This window comes from Cercospora kikuchii, assembly GCF_019650295.1.
Source record: "Cercospora kikuchii DNA, contig_00001, whole genome shotgun sequence".
In the NCBI taxonomy this organism is placed as follows: Eukaryota; Fungi; Ascomycota; class Dothideomycetes; order Mycosphaerellales; family Mycosphaerellaceae; genus Cercospora; species Cercospora kikuchii.
The window spans coordinates 5,069,479-5,084,946 of record NW_025408582.1 but is presented as its reverse complement, the minus strand read 5'-3'; the positions used below and the strand labels follow the sequence as shown (position 1 = coordinate 5,084,946).

The 15,468-nt window shown below is 53.3% G+C and overlaps 4 protein-coding genes across 6 annotated transcripts; 2 read left to right on the top strand and 2 right to left on the bottom strand.

Moving 5' to 3' along the window:
- Positions 1-775: 775 nt before the first annotated feature.
- CKM354_000198700 (uncharacterized protein) lies at positions 776-3,564 on the top strand (the record flags this gene model as incomplete). 2 transcript variants are annotated; one of them, XM_044797125.1, is made up of 4 exons in its annotated part: positions 776-789; positions 958-1,110; positions 1,215-1,811; positions 1,860-3,564. In XM_044797125.1, the coding sequence occupies 4 exons, from the start codon at positions 776-778 to the stop codon at positions 3,562-3,564; spliced, it is 2,469 nt and encodes an 822-aa protein (XP_044653060.1). The 2 variants fall into 2 exon arrangements, with proteins under 2 accessions (XP_044653060.1, XP_044653061.1); XM_044797126.1 differs by having other exon boundaries at positions 955-1,110.
- A 5,508-nt stretch (positions 3,565-9,072) lies between these two features.
- CKM354_000198600 (uncharacterized protein) lies at positions 9,073-9,875 on the bottom strand (the record flags this gene model as incomplete). The annotated part of the gene is made up of 3 exons (XM_044797124.1): positions 9,073-9,187; positions 9,250-9,717; positions 9,778-9,875. The coding sequence occupies 3 exons, from the start codon at positions 9,873-9,875 to the stop codon at positions 9,073-9,075; spliced, it is 681 nt and encodes a 226-aa protein (XP_044653059.1).
- Positions 9,876-10,405: 530 nt separating this feature from the next.
- CKM354_000198500 (uncharacterized protein) lies at positions 10,406-12,251 on the bottom strand (the record flags this gene model as incomplete). 2 transcript variants are annotated; one of them, XM_044797122.1, is made up of 4 exons in its annotated part: positions 10,406-11,475; positions 11,532-11,814; positions 11,857-11,945; positions 11,999-12,251. In XM_044797122.1, 4 exons carry the CDS (start codon positions 12,249-12,251, stop codon positions 10,406-10,408), a joined length of 1,695 nt encoding a protein of 564 aa, XP_044653057.1. The 2 variants fall into 2 exon arrangements, with proteins under 2 accessions (XP_044653057.1, XP_044653058.1); XM_044797123.1 differs by having other exon boundaries at positions 11,532-11,805.
- Positions 12,252-13,314: 1,063 nt separating this feature from the next.
- CKM354_000198400 (uncharacterized protein) lies at positions 13,315-15,338 on the top strand (the record flags this gene model as incomplete). Its single annotated transcript, XM_044797121.1, has 2 exons — positions 13,315-13,621; positions 13,735-15,338. 2 exons carry the CDS (start codon positions 13,315-13,317, stop codon positions 15,336-15,338), a joined length of 1,911 nt encoding a protein of 636 aa, XP_044653056.1.
- Between the last annotated feature and the right edge of the window lie 130 nt (positions 15,339-15,468).

Sequence of the window (15,468 nt, the reverse complement as noted above, 5' to 3'; positions counted from 1 at the left end):
GGAAGCTGGACTGCGGGCCAGTGTCCAGAAGGTCCGCTCGCGTGTCAAAAGGATCGCAGCAGTTTGCAGTCGACCAAGTGGCTCACGCGGGCTGCTAAGCGACTATCGATCCTCGCACACGGCACGTTCTTGAGCTTTACATTATTGGCGCTATGCCGCAGGCCGCCGGCAGAGTGGCAGCAGCTTGGAGATCAGAGCGTCGGTGGGCGGGGACGGAGCAGACATACGAAACGAGCCACAATGAACACAAGGAAGCAACTAGCATTAGTTGCAGCGTCCCGCGTTGCATCGAGCCAGAGCCAGAGCCAGCACATGTGGCGTCGTCGCCACAGCTGTGGCGCAGGCGAGGGTGATGAGTGATCGGCAAGCTCGCTTGCGTCTCTCGTACTCTCGTGGCCGGCGGGCACAGGGCAAGCGGTCGAAGGGCATGGAAGGGATGGCGAGCGAACGAGCCGTGTCATTGCGTGTCGCTATAGGCAGCATACCCTGATCGATCGCGACGTGCTGCAGAGTATGTGAGAGCTGCCGGCGGAGTGTCGAAGCGCACGCTAGAAAGTCACGACCGGACAGGGGTCGTTCAGAATGCAGTCTGGCGCCGCTCTTATTCTCATGGAAGCCCCAGCGCCCATCTGCTGTGGCTGAACATAATCTCTCCTCCAGTTTCACCACGGCGCAGCACGCTCGACTTCCACACACTCCGCCCAACGCGCCTTCTTTCATGCTCCTCCAAACCTCCTCGCGACGGCGCTGCTGCTAGAGTGCTCCTCTGCTGGCCATGTTCCGCAATCGGTAAGTAGAGAAACGGCGAGGCGCGGTCGCAGTCAGCTCGCCAGCCCGCTGGCCGGACAGCCTCCACTGCCACATCGATCGTCTCCGGCGTTGCGCAACTGGGAACTCTATCACCCTGCGGCGCGGACACCCACCACAATACAATTACTGACGGCAATACCACAGCAGGAACTCCCAGAAGCCCAGCGACGACCTGTACCGCAACTTCAAGGCCAATTTCCCAACCCTCGGCGGCAACAGTGCGCCGGCGACCAGCGACGCTGCCCAAGCGCCGCCGACGACTTCGCTCGCGGAAGCGCTCGACATCCCGTTGAACCCGCGGTAGGCCTCTCCCTGTCGGCGTGCTGGAAATACCCAGCACCGATCAACGCGGTCTGCGTGGCAGGCAACTGCGCATTATGGACGAGCACTGACATGCGCTCCAGACCTCTCGACAATCAGAGTCAGCCGCACGATATCAAGGATGCCGACCCCACCCCCCGAGGCTCCAACGAGCCGTGGAATTTTGGCACCTCTGGTCTAACACCGTCCCTCATGGATCCCAATAGCCACAGCTTCAACATGTTCGCCAACCAAATGCCGGGCTACTACACGCCCACGCCCGGCGGCACCAACACCCTCTATCACAACCAAGCCGGCGACCTGCACACGCCCACCTTCGGCATGGGATTGGGCACGCCGCTATCGATGCCAACTTCAGAGAGCGCCTTGCATGCTGGCCAGCAAGGCGCACCGTTTCATGGCTTCCAGCCCGGCTTGCCTCAGCACATGCAACAACCGCAGCAGCAGCAATTCCAGAACATGAACCCTTTCCACATGCACCAGCAGGGCTTTGCGCCATCGCAGTTCTCACATCAGAACAGCTTCGATGACTTGCAAGGGCCGGTTGGAGACTCGCCTGTCGACGACATGGGTCTGGACATGGGCTTGCCACACCCACACCAATCGCCCGACATGCTCTTTCGGCCACCCAACATGCATACTACGATGCAACCACCCCCGCTACACCCGTCCGCTGAGAAGTGCGTATCCAGACAACACAACACGAGCGAGACTAATATAACTTCTAGGTTCCGCTACCATGTCACGCTGAATGCGCCCACGGCGATGATCAAGCATGCCGATGAGATTCCCGTGACGTACCTCAACAAAGGCCAGGCGTACACGCTGAACGTCGTCGACACGCACACACAGCAAGGTGCGCCCGCGTCACGCTACCGGACCTACGTGCGCGTATCATTCGAAGATGAACAGCAGCGACAGAAGCCGGCGGCTTGCTGGCAATTGTGGAAAGAGGGCCGAGGTACCAACGAAGCGCATCAACGCGGCGGTCGCTTGCAAGCCGTCGAATACGTCGACTCTGGTCAGCTTGGAGGCGCCGAGGACCCGTCAAAACCGAAGGTCGACCTCGAATGTTCGTCTTTCGATGGCTTCTGCGTGACCTGGTCACCTGCCAACGGCGCTGCCGAATGTCCCATATCAGTGCGCTTCAACTTCTTGTCCACCGACTTCAGCCACTCCAAAGGTGTCAAGGGTATTCCAGTCCGGTTATGTGCGAAGACGGAAGCAATCGATGAGGCAACACTCACGCCGTCACAAGCGACCGGATCAGAAGTGTGCTACTGCAAAGTGAAGCTCTTCAGAGACCACGGCGCAGAACGAAAGCTGTCCAACGATGTTGCACATGTCAAGAAAACCATCGACAAGCTCAACCAGCAAATCGCACAGATCGAGTCCGGGATGCGGGACTTGAGCAAAAGAAAGAGAGCTGGATCTCTGGCACAAAAGCCTGGTATGGATAGGCCTGGCAAGGTGCCCAAGCATCGAAGAACGTGGTCAGTCACTTCTGCGACATCGAACGGCGGCCGTGGAAGCGCAGAAGAGGATCTACACATGAAGTTGATGACATTGCAAGATATGTTCACATCAACGCGACCTGCCAGTGTACTGTATCTTCGCGGCGAAGATGGCGACGATCCAGACGCCTACCCCGTCAAGCTCACTGGAGACATCGATCTGGTACGGACGGATTCCGCGGATACGGCGAATTGGGAGAGACACAGCGACGGCAAGAACGAATCTTCGATGGTATCACCCACGCCGAGTTCCAATTCCCTGATTGGCAGTCGTAAAGACTCGACGATGCAGCAACCTACGCCCGTCGGTGGGCCATCGCGACAATCATCGAACGAGTGGCGCAATAACCCGCAGACCGCGACCATGGATATCCAGCCGACAATCCCGGAACAGCTCCACAGTCCACCAGAAAATGCGCCTGTGAAGGTGCAGATCAAATCATCAGAGGCTGCGGCCGTGTCTGGCTGGATCGAGGCGGTCGGAGTTGATCCCAGTTACCGGCCACCTCCACCCAGGGCTGTCAAACCGGTTGCGTGCTTCTATGTCCAGCCACATGTGTCCGGCCGAGCGCCTTCCGATAACCACTATCGCGCCATTTACCTGATGAAGCGAACGCTCAAGGATTTTACCAATGCGCTCGCCAGGAAGTGCAACATCGAACCGACCCAAGTGTTGCGCACATACCGGATCACCGAAAATGGTCTCAACGTTTTCTTCGACGACGAATGCATCGAGGAACTGGCCGAAGGACAGGACATGACCGCCGAATTCTGCGAGGTCCAACTCGACGACGTTGATGCACCGGTAAAGGCCGAACGAGAGTGGGACGCCGGGCCCACCGACATTCAATGCGACGGCGAACTTTCGACGACCGAAAACGTGAACTCTCACGGCTACGAGCTCAAATTGCTATTTTGATTTGCTTTCAGCGATGAAATTGCTACTCTCCTACATTGAGTGGCCCATCCTCCGCTCCCTGGTTTCTAATCGCACGACACGAGCAACACGACGAACGAACAAACGCATCATATCGCATGAAACGGGAAGCGTGTACATGAATTGGGACGGTTTCTGCAGAATATTCCTTCCTGTCCTTGTCCTCCTTTGGTTAGATATCGCCCGCCTGCGACTGAGAAGGCAGCTTCTTTTTTTCTTCCTGAGATACCACATGGCCTATGATTTTGAGGCGAAACCTTTTTCACTTTTTACTGTTCTTCTCATCATTCTGAATACTGGAGATACCCACACCTGCGATTAACTGGGATGGCTCTGGAGAACTTGCTCGGGTCAGGAACACGCGCAGAAGAGATTAATACATGGATGGGATGGGATGGTTGGGGGGAGGGAAATGTGGCGATCGGGGGTCTGCCGGGGCGCGCTGTATAACTCACCAGCGGTGGCGGGACTCCACTGCTGCGGCGGGAATCACACACGAGAAACTACTACTACTACTACTCAGCTACTACATATCGGATCAGAATGGACCATGGATCGTTTGTCCAGAAGACATGGACAAGGAACACACACAGCGGCAGAGCTGCTTTGAAGTGCACTGGCTACATGACAGTCACAGCAGTTTACATTTGTCATCAGAAGGGACACAGAGAGAAATACACAGTATAGGATAGGATTAACCCCCATCCAGCAGCCTGGATAGCGGTGCGTAGCACTTTCGCAGGGTTTCTTGTCAATACAATCAAAATGATGATGTGTTCAAAGCTCAATTCAATTCCATCACCATTCTCCACTGCACAGAAGTTTACGTGAGGCTGGTCGCACGCAAACGGTAAAGAATCTGTCCATCCATCCCGTCTCCCCATGACTGTACACTTTTTCCCAGCACCGCAGCGCAAAGTTGAGTTGGGCGTACGTGCGTCGCACAGAAGGCTGCAACATTCGAACGAATATTAGTCGTCGAAGCTCATGTCAGGCACTTCCCTGGCGAAGATCATCACAGAACAGACAACAACAAAAAAAGGTCATCTGGGCACATCCCGTCCATGTCCACTGGCCGGGTTGTCCGTGGGGTTGACTAAGTTAGTTAGTCTAGAGTTCTGCCCTTCCCTTCCTTTCCCGTGTGCGGCGTAAAACGCGCGAGCCACAGCTTCGAAAGAGCTCTCTGGCGAGAGCTCTGGTAATGTGAGGCTGGACACCGACCACTGCCTGCGAATCAGAAAAGAGCGGGCGACAGAGCACCTGCCTGCTGCAGTCATTCCAGCGATTTCCAGCCAGACCCAGTTTTCTGCCGCTGATGCTGCTGTGGCGCGGACATTTGGACGACGTTCTGCGGACGCTTAGACGTATTGGTCGTTAGTAGCTATTCTGGAACTATTGTTTATTATAGTGCTTGGCTTGTGTAGACGAGGAGAGAGCGCCAATCTTCTGCAAACATGGAAGACTGGCCGCTGGGTTGTGCTGCAAGATTAGACGAGCAAGGTGTGGCTTTCTCCGCGCTTGTGCGGCTTGCGAAGAAGCAAGAAGCAGATAGCGCCACACCCAAGTAACGCGTAGCCGTCTGCAGACAGCTTTCACCAGCCTCGAACATGAAACAGAGGACAAGCCTTTCGGGCAGTCCCCAAGTCTCGTATTTCTTAGGGCTATTTCGGAGCTCTGCTTTTCTGTTGCGTTTTTGGTTTAATGCTGTTGCTTGGGAGTGTGATGCCAATGAGAACGCCTCGATTCTGTTACGTGGAGGGCAAGCATATACCGTCACCTTGCATGGGTGTTCTGGTGTCCATTTGCTGGCGGGGAGAGCTATATCGAGGTGGCAAATGAGCTCTGCGTGCTCTCTGGGGTCCAGCAGCCGGGTTACGCGTCCAGCAGCACCTTTCTGTGCGGTCGCCCAACAGAAAGGGTTCATTGTTGCTATACACAGTAACGGAAGATGATCCGATGCTCGTGTTGGTGATGAGTGATGACTGCCCGTGGAGCTGTACGGAAGTTCGAACCCAGCGCCCTGACGCCTGACGTTGAAGATCTACTCCGACATGGGCAGTGATCTGCAATGTGCACAGCCACATTCAAGCTGCTCGGGGCTCAAGATCGAGAACGTGCAAGGTCTCCCATGCCACGTTGGCTGACTCTGGCTGTGCCGCGACAGCATGGCATGGCATGCATGCGTAGCCTGCTTCGACAGGCGCGGGACGGGCTTCGACGTTGCGTCGATTGGAAGGGCTGGAAGCTCTTGGGACAGCTTCCTTGCCCAAGTGGCGCAAGGCGGTGCGCAATCACAATCCGCGCACACACGCCGCAGAAATGGCCGCAATCCGGGTTGGCGGGTCTTTAGCCTTTTCTTTGATTACAGACACCTGCCCGGTTTTCGCGGATATGCAAGGTCGGCCGACGACGCGCTGAGGATGGGCACGTGGCTCGTGGGCAAGCAGGTATTGCGGCCCCGAGGAGTTGCAAGCGCTCCGAGCTATGGAGTTCATGCTTTGTGAGACTCACGAACGGCTGTTTCAGCTCATGCAGTTGGCAGTGTCAGCATCACTTTTGTTCGCCCAGCCACAAATGATGTCTGTTTGAAGGACAGGCAGAGTCGGACGGTGTGTTCCCGTATGCGCTGGCCGGAGAGCATCACGAACGACGATGTCCTTGGAAGTCCGGCAACCACAGGCGCTCTTACATCGATCGTGAACGATTCTACTTGGCGAGACGGTGTGCTGTTGTCCGACGGCGCAGTAGTTCCATAAGCTATGCGGAAACCAGGATTTGGTCGTCTCTGGCGGCACGGCATCTGAGATCTGACATGTGGGAGTGTCTCGGCTTCTGGAAGGCGTGGTTGTCCCTTCCAGTCGGCGTTGATCTTCCTGACGGTTTCCGATGGACCGGAATATGTGTTGCAAGCACACCGCTGTCTTCGTGATGGCAAGAGTCAGTAGGATTGTTGAGACTCTTGAGAGCTAATTATCATGATGTTAGGCTGACAGCAGTGTGACGCTGTACGCTGCAGTTTCCAGACGAATTCTGTTGTGAATCAGTTGAGCAAGAGTCAAGAGCACCATGAAAGCTCATAAAGTTGTGTCAGCCTTAGGATAACGCTTGCGTCAGTAGTAAAACATCACCATACCTTCCGAGGGTTGCCCTGAGAGCCTGTCAGGGCGAGGAGTGACCACGATGGAACTCGGACTAGATCTCCAGATGCACACACATCATCAGAACCAGATGAAGTACTTCAGCTGAGCATGAGCTGTCTGGTCCGGCTCACAAGCTTGACATGACATCCTTTCGAATTGTTCCAGTGCTCATTCCAGCTGACCTGAGAGTGCCACTCACTCACATACTCATATAGCCGGGCGCCACATCCCGCGAGCGACGAACGCCATGTGGCTGATAGAAGCATCGTCTCTAATGTCGACGAGGAATAACCGCCGAGAATAACAACCAGAGTAGGCTGAGCCATGGCGCGCACCACATCGATCCGTGCGAACCTGTGTCAGCGACAGAGTTGAAGACAAGCTCCACCATGGACACAATTTCTTCGCATTCGCTGTATCAGGTAGCATTATGGCCAGGCATTGCGGAATATGTCCGGCATGCGATGCTTCAAGCTGAGATCACAGCGTGTTGAGCACGCGACCCATTCGAGCGGTGCCCAAAGCAATGTCCAGCAATAGCCTCAACAAGACGCTAGATGCCCCTCATCTCGGTATGTCTTGCAAGAAAAGACGTCCTGAGATTGCGTCTCCCAAAAGCATCTCCCAGAGGAGCAGGGCGCACCGAGAGGTTTCGGCTGAAGTGATATTGATTTGTACTCGAGTCAGATATATTTGTCGATGTGTGAGAGCCTCGCTGCCTCGGAACGCATGCAGACCATATTGAACAAGCAGACTGGGTGAACCGGGTCTTGAGCGTGGGTACGATCGGGCTCCAGGTAGGGGTGAAATTACTCCACCTGCTTATAAGCTGGTCGACTTATGCTCATGGTTGGGGCAGCGTGAAATGTGGGCTTCAATACCGTTGCAGCAGATCTTTGGACTCTCATCACCAGTCCAGTACACTCATCCTGCTCAGCCCTTTTCCAGACGTACCGGAGACTTGTGATCTGTCAGTCGCGGGAGACAACGAGCCTGTGATTCGGCGCTTGGACGATGCCTTCATTGACTTCGGTTCCTGCGTCCGTGTGCCGCGGTCACAGTAAACAGTGTTCCTCTTCATCCCGACCTTCGAAGCCCTTGAGTTGTTCGATGTCGAAGCAAAAGTTCTCGGAAGGTTGAAGTTATGCGGCACCTTGTCGGCGTGACTCAACTGCAACTTACACTTTAAGCTTGCTCCAAGCCACCTTTTCAGGTGCAAGAGTCATGGAATTTCCCTTTGAAGAGACAGCTTGAGAGGCGGCTTTCTTGCCGTTCAGAACCAAAGTCAATGACTATGTCTTGCATATTTCAGGTAGCTCAGACTTAAGCTCGGAAACATTGCCGCCAAGCCTTCATGGGAAATGAATTCATCGTTGACTTAGTGCGTGTGACATTCGGGGCCGTTTAATGTTGAAGGGCTCGGCGTGCGATGTTCGAAGCACAGGCTGCGTGTCCATGGATATCGTGACAACATATGCCAGGCGAGTGAAGCACCGCCTAAGCCGCCAGCCAGTGACCGAGCCATCGACCGAGCCATCGACTTAGCCATCGAAGAGAGAGCATTAATTAAACCGCGAATGCGGCCATGGAGCTTCGGATTGGACATTCTGTTCGGGCCCAGTCTGCGGAAGGAATTCGTGAGCGTCTTCATATCGCGATCTCTGAGCTTGCATTGCCACCGAGAATTACAACAAATTATTGCTCGCTAGTGATGGCCCTTGTCAGCTTAGCTATGATCTAATATCAACCTGTTAGTCGTGCATTTTGCAAGCTGCAGATTCCTCTCTCTGTAGTCCGCAGAATTCGGCACAGTCGAGGCTGGATACCACGCGTTGCGGCAAGCTTCAAGACGAACACTTTGTCAGAATCGCAGAGACTTCGACGAAAGATGCAGGTCTCTCTGTTATGGCTGTTGTGGTCGTTGTGGTGGACGTGAAGTGGACGCGACTGCTGCGCGAAAATCGACCGCCACTACCGCCCTAGATTTCTTGGCGCTTACCCGATTCAGCAAAGACCCGGTTACATCGAGCACAGAGCAAGAGCATCTCCACGATGATTATTGATTCGCTCCTAAAGACTGAACTTGACAACAGCGTAAACGCAGCGTCTGCTCTTGTGTCTGCTGTACTTCTCAGCAGAGACTGACCCGAAAGTTCGTGGAGCCAATGCTCTTTTTGCCAGATTGTAAGTGTTATTCCTTCATTCATTACTATAAGTATATACAGCCGTGTCTCTCCATCATCTTGAGTGATTTCCGCAGTCCACTTTCCCCTACTTCTGATTCATTTCGCTAGCTGTTTCTCATCACTTGGCTATTGTGTGTTCGGTTTCTGCTGTACGTAATCCCGATTCAGATCAATGGCTTCTTCGCAAGTCTAAGAGCAACATTGATCACGCTGGAGGTCGCAATAACGTGTGCGAGAGTTCGAGGAGTGCCGAGATTGAACACGTAGCATGGGTAGTGTCTTTGGGCCCTCAAAGTCAGTTCCCAATCATCCTCTTCAACTGTTCCTCCCTGGATACTCACACAAAGCACTTGGCAATCACATGCAAGCCCAACAAATTGATCAAAGTCTGGTCGCCAGGAGCCATAGCCTGCGCCAGCGCAGCACTGATGGCAAACCCCGGGAACATCTCCATGAGGTTGTAGTGGGCGGAATACAGCCTCAAGGGCAGCCCACGCAAGTCTTTGATCTGTGCTCGTGGGTGGTCGTTGTCTCTGCCTCCTTTTATCCCTGCTGCGGAGGCCGCCGCACTGCCCGCTCCTGACAGCGCATAGGTAACTGTGACGTACAGTCCAGCCAATGCTGCGATTTTGCCGGACTGAGGAATCGCAGAGGTGCTTCCGGCGGATGAGAGGAAGCCGACTGTGCTCACGACGCCGTTCACGGCCTTCTCGACGAGGCTGTTCGGTTGTGTGATCCAGGATGTGAGAGGAATCGCGGCGAGGAAAAGGCCTCCGAAGCCGAACATTGCTAGACCTGCTGGATCCTCGCTGGAGAAACCTCGCCATTAGCTACGCTTCTCTTTTTGCAGTGGCTTTGCCAGAACTCACACGCCATCGTTTGCCAGCTTGTTCTCAACCTTCTGCTTGCCCTCTTGAGCCTTGGCCTTGGCCTCGTCTGCACTTGGGAAATCGCGTCGGTTCGACATGTTGTACAATGTATAATTCTTCCTGCTGCAGAACTCGCCTATGCTGTGAGAGGAACAAGAAACTGTTATACCTTACCCGGGGCATGGCTAGTCTATGTTGTGGCCGCCCATCAGCACATTCGGCAGCCACATTGCCGTTCAACCCCGCTCTAAACGAAGCCAATGAAGCATAATGGTGATGATCGTGATGCGCCGCCAAATGTAAACAAGCGTTCAGCCTACGGAGAGGTGGAAGTCTGTAGTGGCCTGGATGCTGCACGTGTGACGTTTGATCGAGAGATCGTCGCATCACTTCGCTTTTTTGCCGAGATAAGCGGTACGAAGCCGAGAGGTTAAATCTTGGTAGAAGGATGCGCTTCATGCGAACGACTTGCTTTGCAATGCCTTTTAGGAGAGTGAAGACAATATGTGCAGAGGAGAGAAGGAACTCGCCAGCAGCAATACATACATTCGTCGATGGTTTTTCACCACTCCGATTCCGGTCGTCGGAAGACTTCTCATCACATTCTTTTCCCCGTTGCGGCAACATACTACAACTCGTCCTTCGCTTTTACGCTCGCCTCGAAATTATCCTTGCATTCGAAATTGGCAGCATCGTTCTCGTCTCCACCAGTGAAAGCGGCGACCTTGGGATAAGGACACAACTTTCTGGTGAACGGCTTGAATGTGCTCATATCTTGTCCTGGGAATGGGAGGTTCTGTGCCAGGATATGGTCTGGAGCTTCGCCTTTCTCCACCCATTTGACAAGATCCAAGAAGGCAGTCAGAGGGTAAGCTCCTGGTCCTCCAATGCAGTGTGCAATGCCAGGAGCCTCGAAGTGCCGGTAGAAGTCGTTAATTTTTGATCCAACGATTGCCTTGACGCGATCGTGGTAGCTCGACGTGCCATTTGGTGGGATCAATTGATCTTGCAGACCGTGCCAGCCCAACAGCTTTCCACCCGCCTTTCGGAATCGTCGCAGATCAGCATCGGCCGAGTTGATCGATGAGTGGTATTCTTGGTAGCTCTTGACAAGCAGCTCATCGAAGAATTGCTCGTCGTCGACAGTTGCCAGGTCGAAGTCGGGGTTCTTCATAACCCACGTCTTGATCCAGTCTGCAGAAATGCCGAATGGCGAAGACTTGCAGTTCTTTGAATTCTCGTCGCACTTGGTTGTAGCGAGACCGCCAAAGACAGGGTCGATGCCTGACATAGATGCATCTGGTGTGGTTCCAAACCACACTCGCTTGCCGCTTTCCGGATCAATAGGACCACTCCAAGCATATGAGGCGACCTCGGCAGCCTGCTTTGTGATCTTGCGGGTATCGGTGCCGCAGGTGTACTTCTGGCCAACGACTGACTTTGGATCGAACTTGCATTGACCTGGAGCAGAGATGATACCATCCTTGACACCATCGATCTCATCGCAAGCGTCGATAGCTGCGGCTGTGATAGCGTCGAGCTCGCACGGAGCAGGGTAGTAATTGAGTCTCTTCATAACAACATGAGGGTAGAATTCAGTTACCAAGAAAGTCACCCAGTTGAATGAAGGTGCGGTAGATATGATGCCCTGATACAGCTTTGGATAGCGTTGGGCCAAGATCATGCCCTGACGTCCGCCTAGTGATTCGGAACGTCAGCAATGCCTCCAGGGACTCTTTGCAAAAGTCACTCACCTGTGCTGCAACCATTCCAATACGAGTATTGGATTTTCTTTCCGTAGTAGTGCTCAATTACATGCTTGGCAAGCATACCGAGTTCGCCCACAGAGCGCCAGCCGTATAGCTGCAGTAAGTCGTAGTTGACGTTTCCGGGGCTTTTAACGCCCCACCAGGTTGAATCGAGCGCAGTGTGCACAACATCGCCTTCGTTGCTGTGGCCGCCGTTTGTGTTGGCTGCAGCATAGCCCATTGACACCGCCGGTCCAAGTGCGTCAGGAATGCCCGCTGCCTGGCCTTGCTGTCAGTTCGGCGCACCACTGCTGGGACACAAATCACATACATGTCCACTTCCTCCCTGCCCCAAGTACCTGCCGTTCCACTCCTTCTCTGCGGGTAGCCAAACGTTCACACGAACTTGGCCATCAACGCCTGTGATTGTAAGCAAAGAAATGGAGACTACTGATGAAAAAGATAAGGCTTACCAGGATGTGAGTAGAGAATGGTTACATTGCAAAAGTCCAATGGCTTTGATTCAGCTGGCAGCAGAGGCAGAGCTCTTGGCATCGGGACTGGCTCTTCGACCCATCCTTTCACAGCCTCTGCGATCACCTCTTCAATCTTGACGCCTTCCAGATCGGCAGGCTTCCCCGCTGCTTCAAGTGCCTTGGACGAGCATGTCGCTGCTGAAGACTCAGCAGCGAGGGCCAGAAACGAAGTAAGAAGCAGAGGCAGCATCTTCGCGGATGATGAGTTCCACTGCGGAACAGGTGAAGTCGGGCAGGAAGAAGATGATATACTATAATGCTTCGGTAGTACGGCCTCTTAAGTGAGGAGCTGTACTTCCGACCAATTCTAGATGCTGGAGCTTGGGTAGATCCCAAACTTTAAAAGCCATTGTGCTATGCCGGGTGCATAGGCAGATCGCTGGCCATGGAATTAGGCACAGCATTAGTATGCAAAAGTAGCATGTCTAGTGGACAGCTTGCTCCGCTCTTTTGTTTCCGTATGTGGGACCTTTTGCAACGCACACAGCTTCCATATTTCCTTAGCAAAAGCAGCATCGGCAAATGGACAAGCGCAACGCATGCGATAAGGCTGCGCCTGGTGGGTTCAGGCTTCTCCAGATACTGCCATGGTCAACCCTGGTCGGGCAGTGATAAGCAATGCGGAGGCCCATGGGACCTCGAAGTGAAGTTCTTGAAGATCGGAACAAGGCTCGGCTGTTGCGAACTGTCTCTTTCCGAAGTGCGCTAGCCGAGCCGATGGCACACTCTACGCGTCCATTCTTCTGGCAGGAAATATAGGGCGATCACTCCCATGTCTTGTGTTGACCTTTCCGAAGACTCCATCGCTGTCGCTAGACGATCAGATGAAGTGGTCAAGTCGGCGGGCTCATATACCGCCGGTGAGCCGGCGAGACTGACTCGAATGAGGCGTGTCTCGTTGCAGATTGTCGCCGTTCGTAGTCGTCGGCTGGATCGGAACAGCTTCTCTAGCCCCAGAGCGGTGTGCGGGCAATACATTGGCGATATTTGTGAGATTCGCAGGAGTGCACGACGATGGAAAGGGAGAAGTTCAACATTCGGCAATTGCTGTGCCAATTGTCTTGGCGATCACGACAACAACAGCTTCGTCGCTTGACATGATTTCAAGTCACAAGACACACGAAGATGTCAATTCATGCAGCCTTGAGCTTCTTCGACTCTCATTGCACAGCTCAGCATAAATCTGACTCCATGGCCGATCAAGACTAAACATACACGATTGAGGCAAAATAGCCCCATTGACTGAACAAGCTATGGCACTCCTCCAACGTTTTTTGCTATGCCTTAGCCTCGTATGCAGCTCGGGCATGTCGAGCAGGATAGCTGGAAGTGGAAGATCTACGAAGCCACCAAACATCATTTTCATCCTCACTGACGATCAAGACCTCCACATGGACTCGCTCTCATACATGCCATATTTGAAGAAGCATATCACTGAGCAAGGCACAACTTTTGGCAAGCACTACTGTACTGTAGCCCAATGCTGTCCTTCAAGAGTGACCATCTGGACTGGAAAGGCGGCTCATAATACCAATGTCACAGATGTCAATCCTCCATATGGTAGGTGCCTGCAGCAGTTTTCCTTTGCCTTCCTGAGATTCACTGTCTCGACTCGATCACAGACCCATACTGCGCGAAAACAGCTTGCTGAGGTTCTACTTAACATTGCATAGGTGGTTGGCCCAAATTCGTTTCCCAAGGTTTCAATTCCGCTTACCTTCCCATATGGCTGCAAGAGCTCGGCTACGCAACCTACTATATCGGCAAACTCTTCAATGCGCACAGCGTAGAAAACTACGCATCACCTCGAGCAGCTGGCTGGACGGGCTCAGAGTTCCTTCTCAACCCTTATACGTACGAATACCTCAACGCTACCTTCGTTCGGAACCATGATGGGCATCCAGTCTCCTTCGAAGGACAGTATAGCACGGATGTGATCTCAGAAATGGCAGCGGGCTTCCTCGATGATGCTTTGAACGAGTATCGAGAAACAGACAAGCCATTCTTCATGACTATTGCGCCTAATGCCCCGCATTCGAACGTGCACATGAACACGTTGATCGACGGGAACTTCTCCGAAGGCTCGAATACACAGTCTCCTCCTGTTTCTGCCGCGCGTCATGCGCATCTCTTCGAAGACGTGGTCGTGCCCAGAACACCACATTTCAACCCGGAAGACCCGCATAGTGTTTCGTGGATCGAGAAGCTGCCCAGACAGAACCAAACCAACGTGGAATTCAACGACCATTTCTATCGCCAAAGATTGAGAGCTCTGCAAGCGGTGGATGATATGATTGATGCATCATTTGCCAAGCTCGATAAAGCTGGTGTCACTGACGAGACGTATGTGTTCTTCTCTACGGATAATGGATATCACATCGGGCAGCATCGACTTCAGCCAGGGAAACAGTGTCCATTTGAGGAAGACGTCCATATCCCGCTACTTGTGAGAGGACCCGGAATTCCGAAGAATTGGAGCACAGAGATTGTGACAACGCATACGGACCTTGCGCCAACATTCTTGAAGCTAGCAGGCGGAGATTTACAAGAAGATTTCGATGGGCAGGTCATCCCCCTCCATGGACTCAGCAGAAGTGATACCTCCGAAGCGGAAGTTTCCCGGCATTCTCAGGATGAGTCCGGCACATCGCTGATTGCAAGTGCTGAGGACTGGACAACAGAACACATCCACATCGAAGCCTGGGGCGTAATAATGTCCGAGGGTAATCACGGCTCAACCCTCTACCCCAACCACACTTACAAAGCCCTCCGCATCATTGCAAAAGGTTACAACCTCTTATACACAATCTGGTGTAGCGGCGAACACGAGCTCTACGATTTGATCCAAGACCCATACGAGATGGAGAATCTCTACATGCAGAACCATTCCAGCACGTTCATCACGTTCGGCAACGTTCCCTTTGACCAAGGCAATTATGAGAGCGGCATCTTCGTCTCACCTATGACTCTCGCACAACTACCTCTGCTTGACAGCACGTCAGATCCCTCGGGAGAACTTTACACGTTTCCGATCAGCAAAGTGCTCGACCGTCTAGACGCTCTCACCATGGTACTCAAAACCTGCAAAGGGAAAACCTGCACGCATCCTTGGGAAATTTTACATCCTGCACAAGATGTCCACGGCTTGAAAGATGCGATGAATGACAAGTATGATGAGTTCTATGCTCACCAGCAGAAGGTGAAATTCGAGAGATGTGAGAAAGGCTATATCCTCGAAAGTGAAGGGCCAGTATACGGAGGCGAGATGTGGACATGAGCGTTTCGAGGGTCTTGATGGCAGAAGGAGATTCAATGCCTTCGACGAAGATCCGTGAGCGACAGAATCGTATTTGGAGCGTGGCGTAAAGCATTACATTTTTCTGAACCATCGGAAATGGTACAGAGGG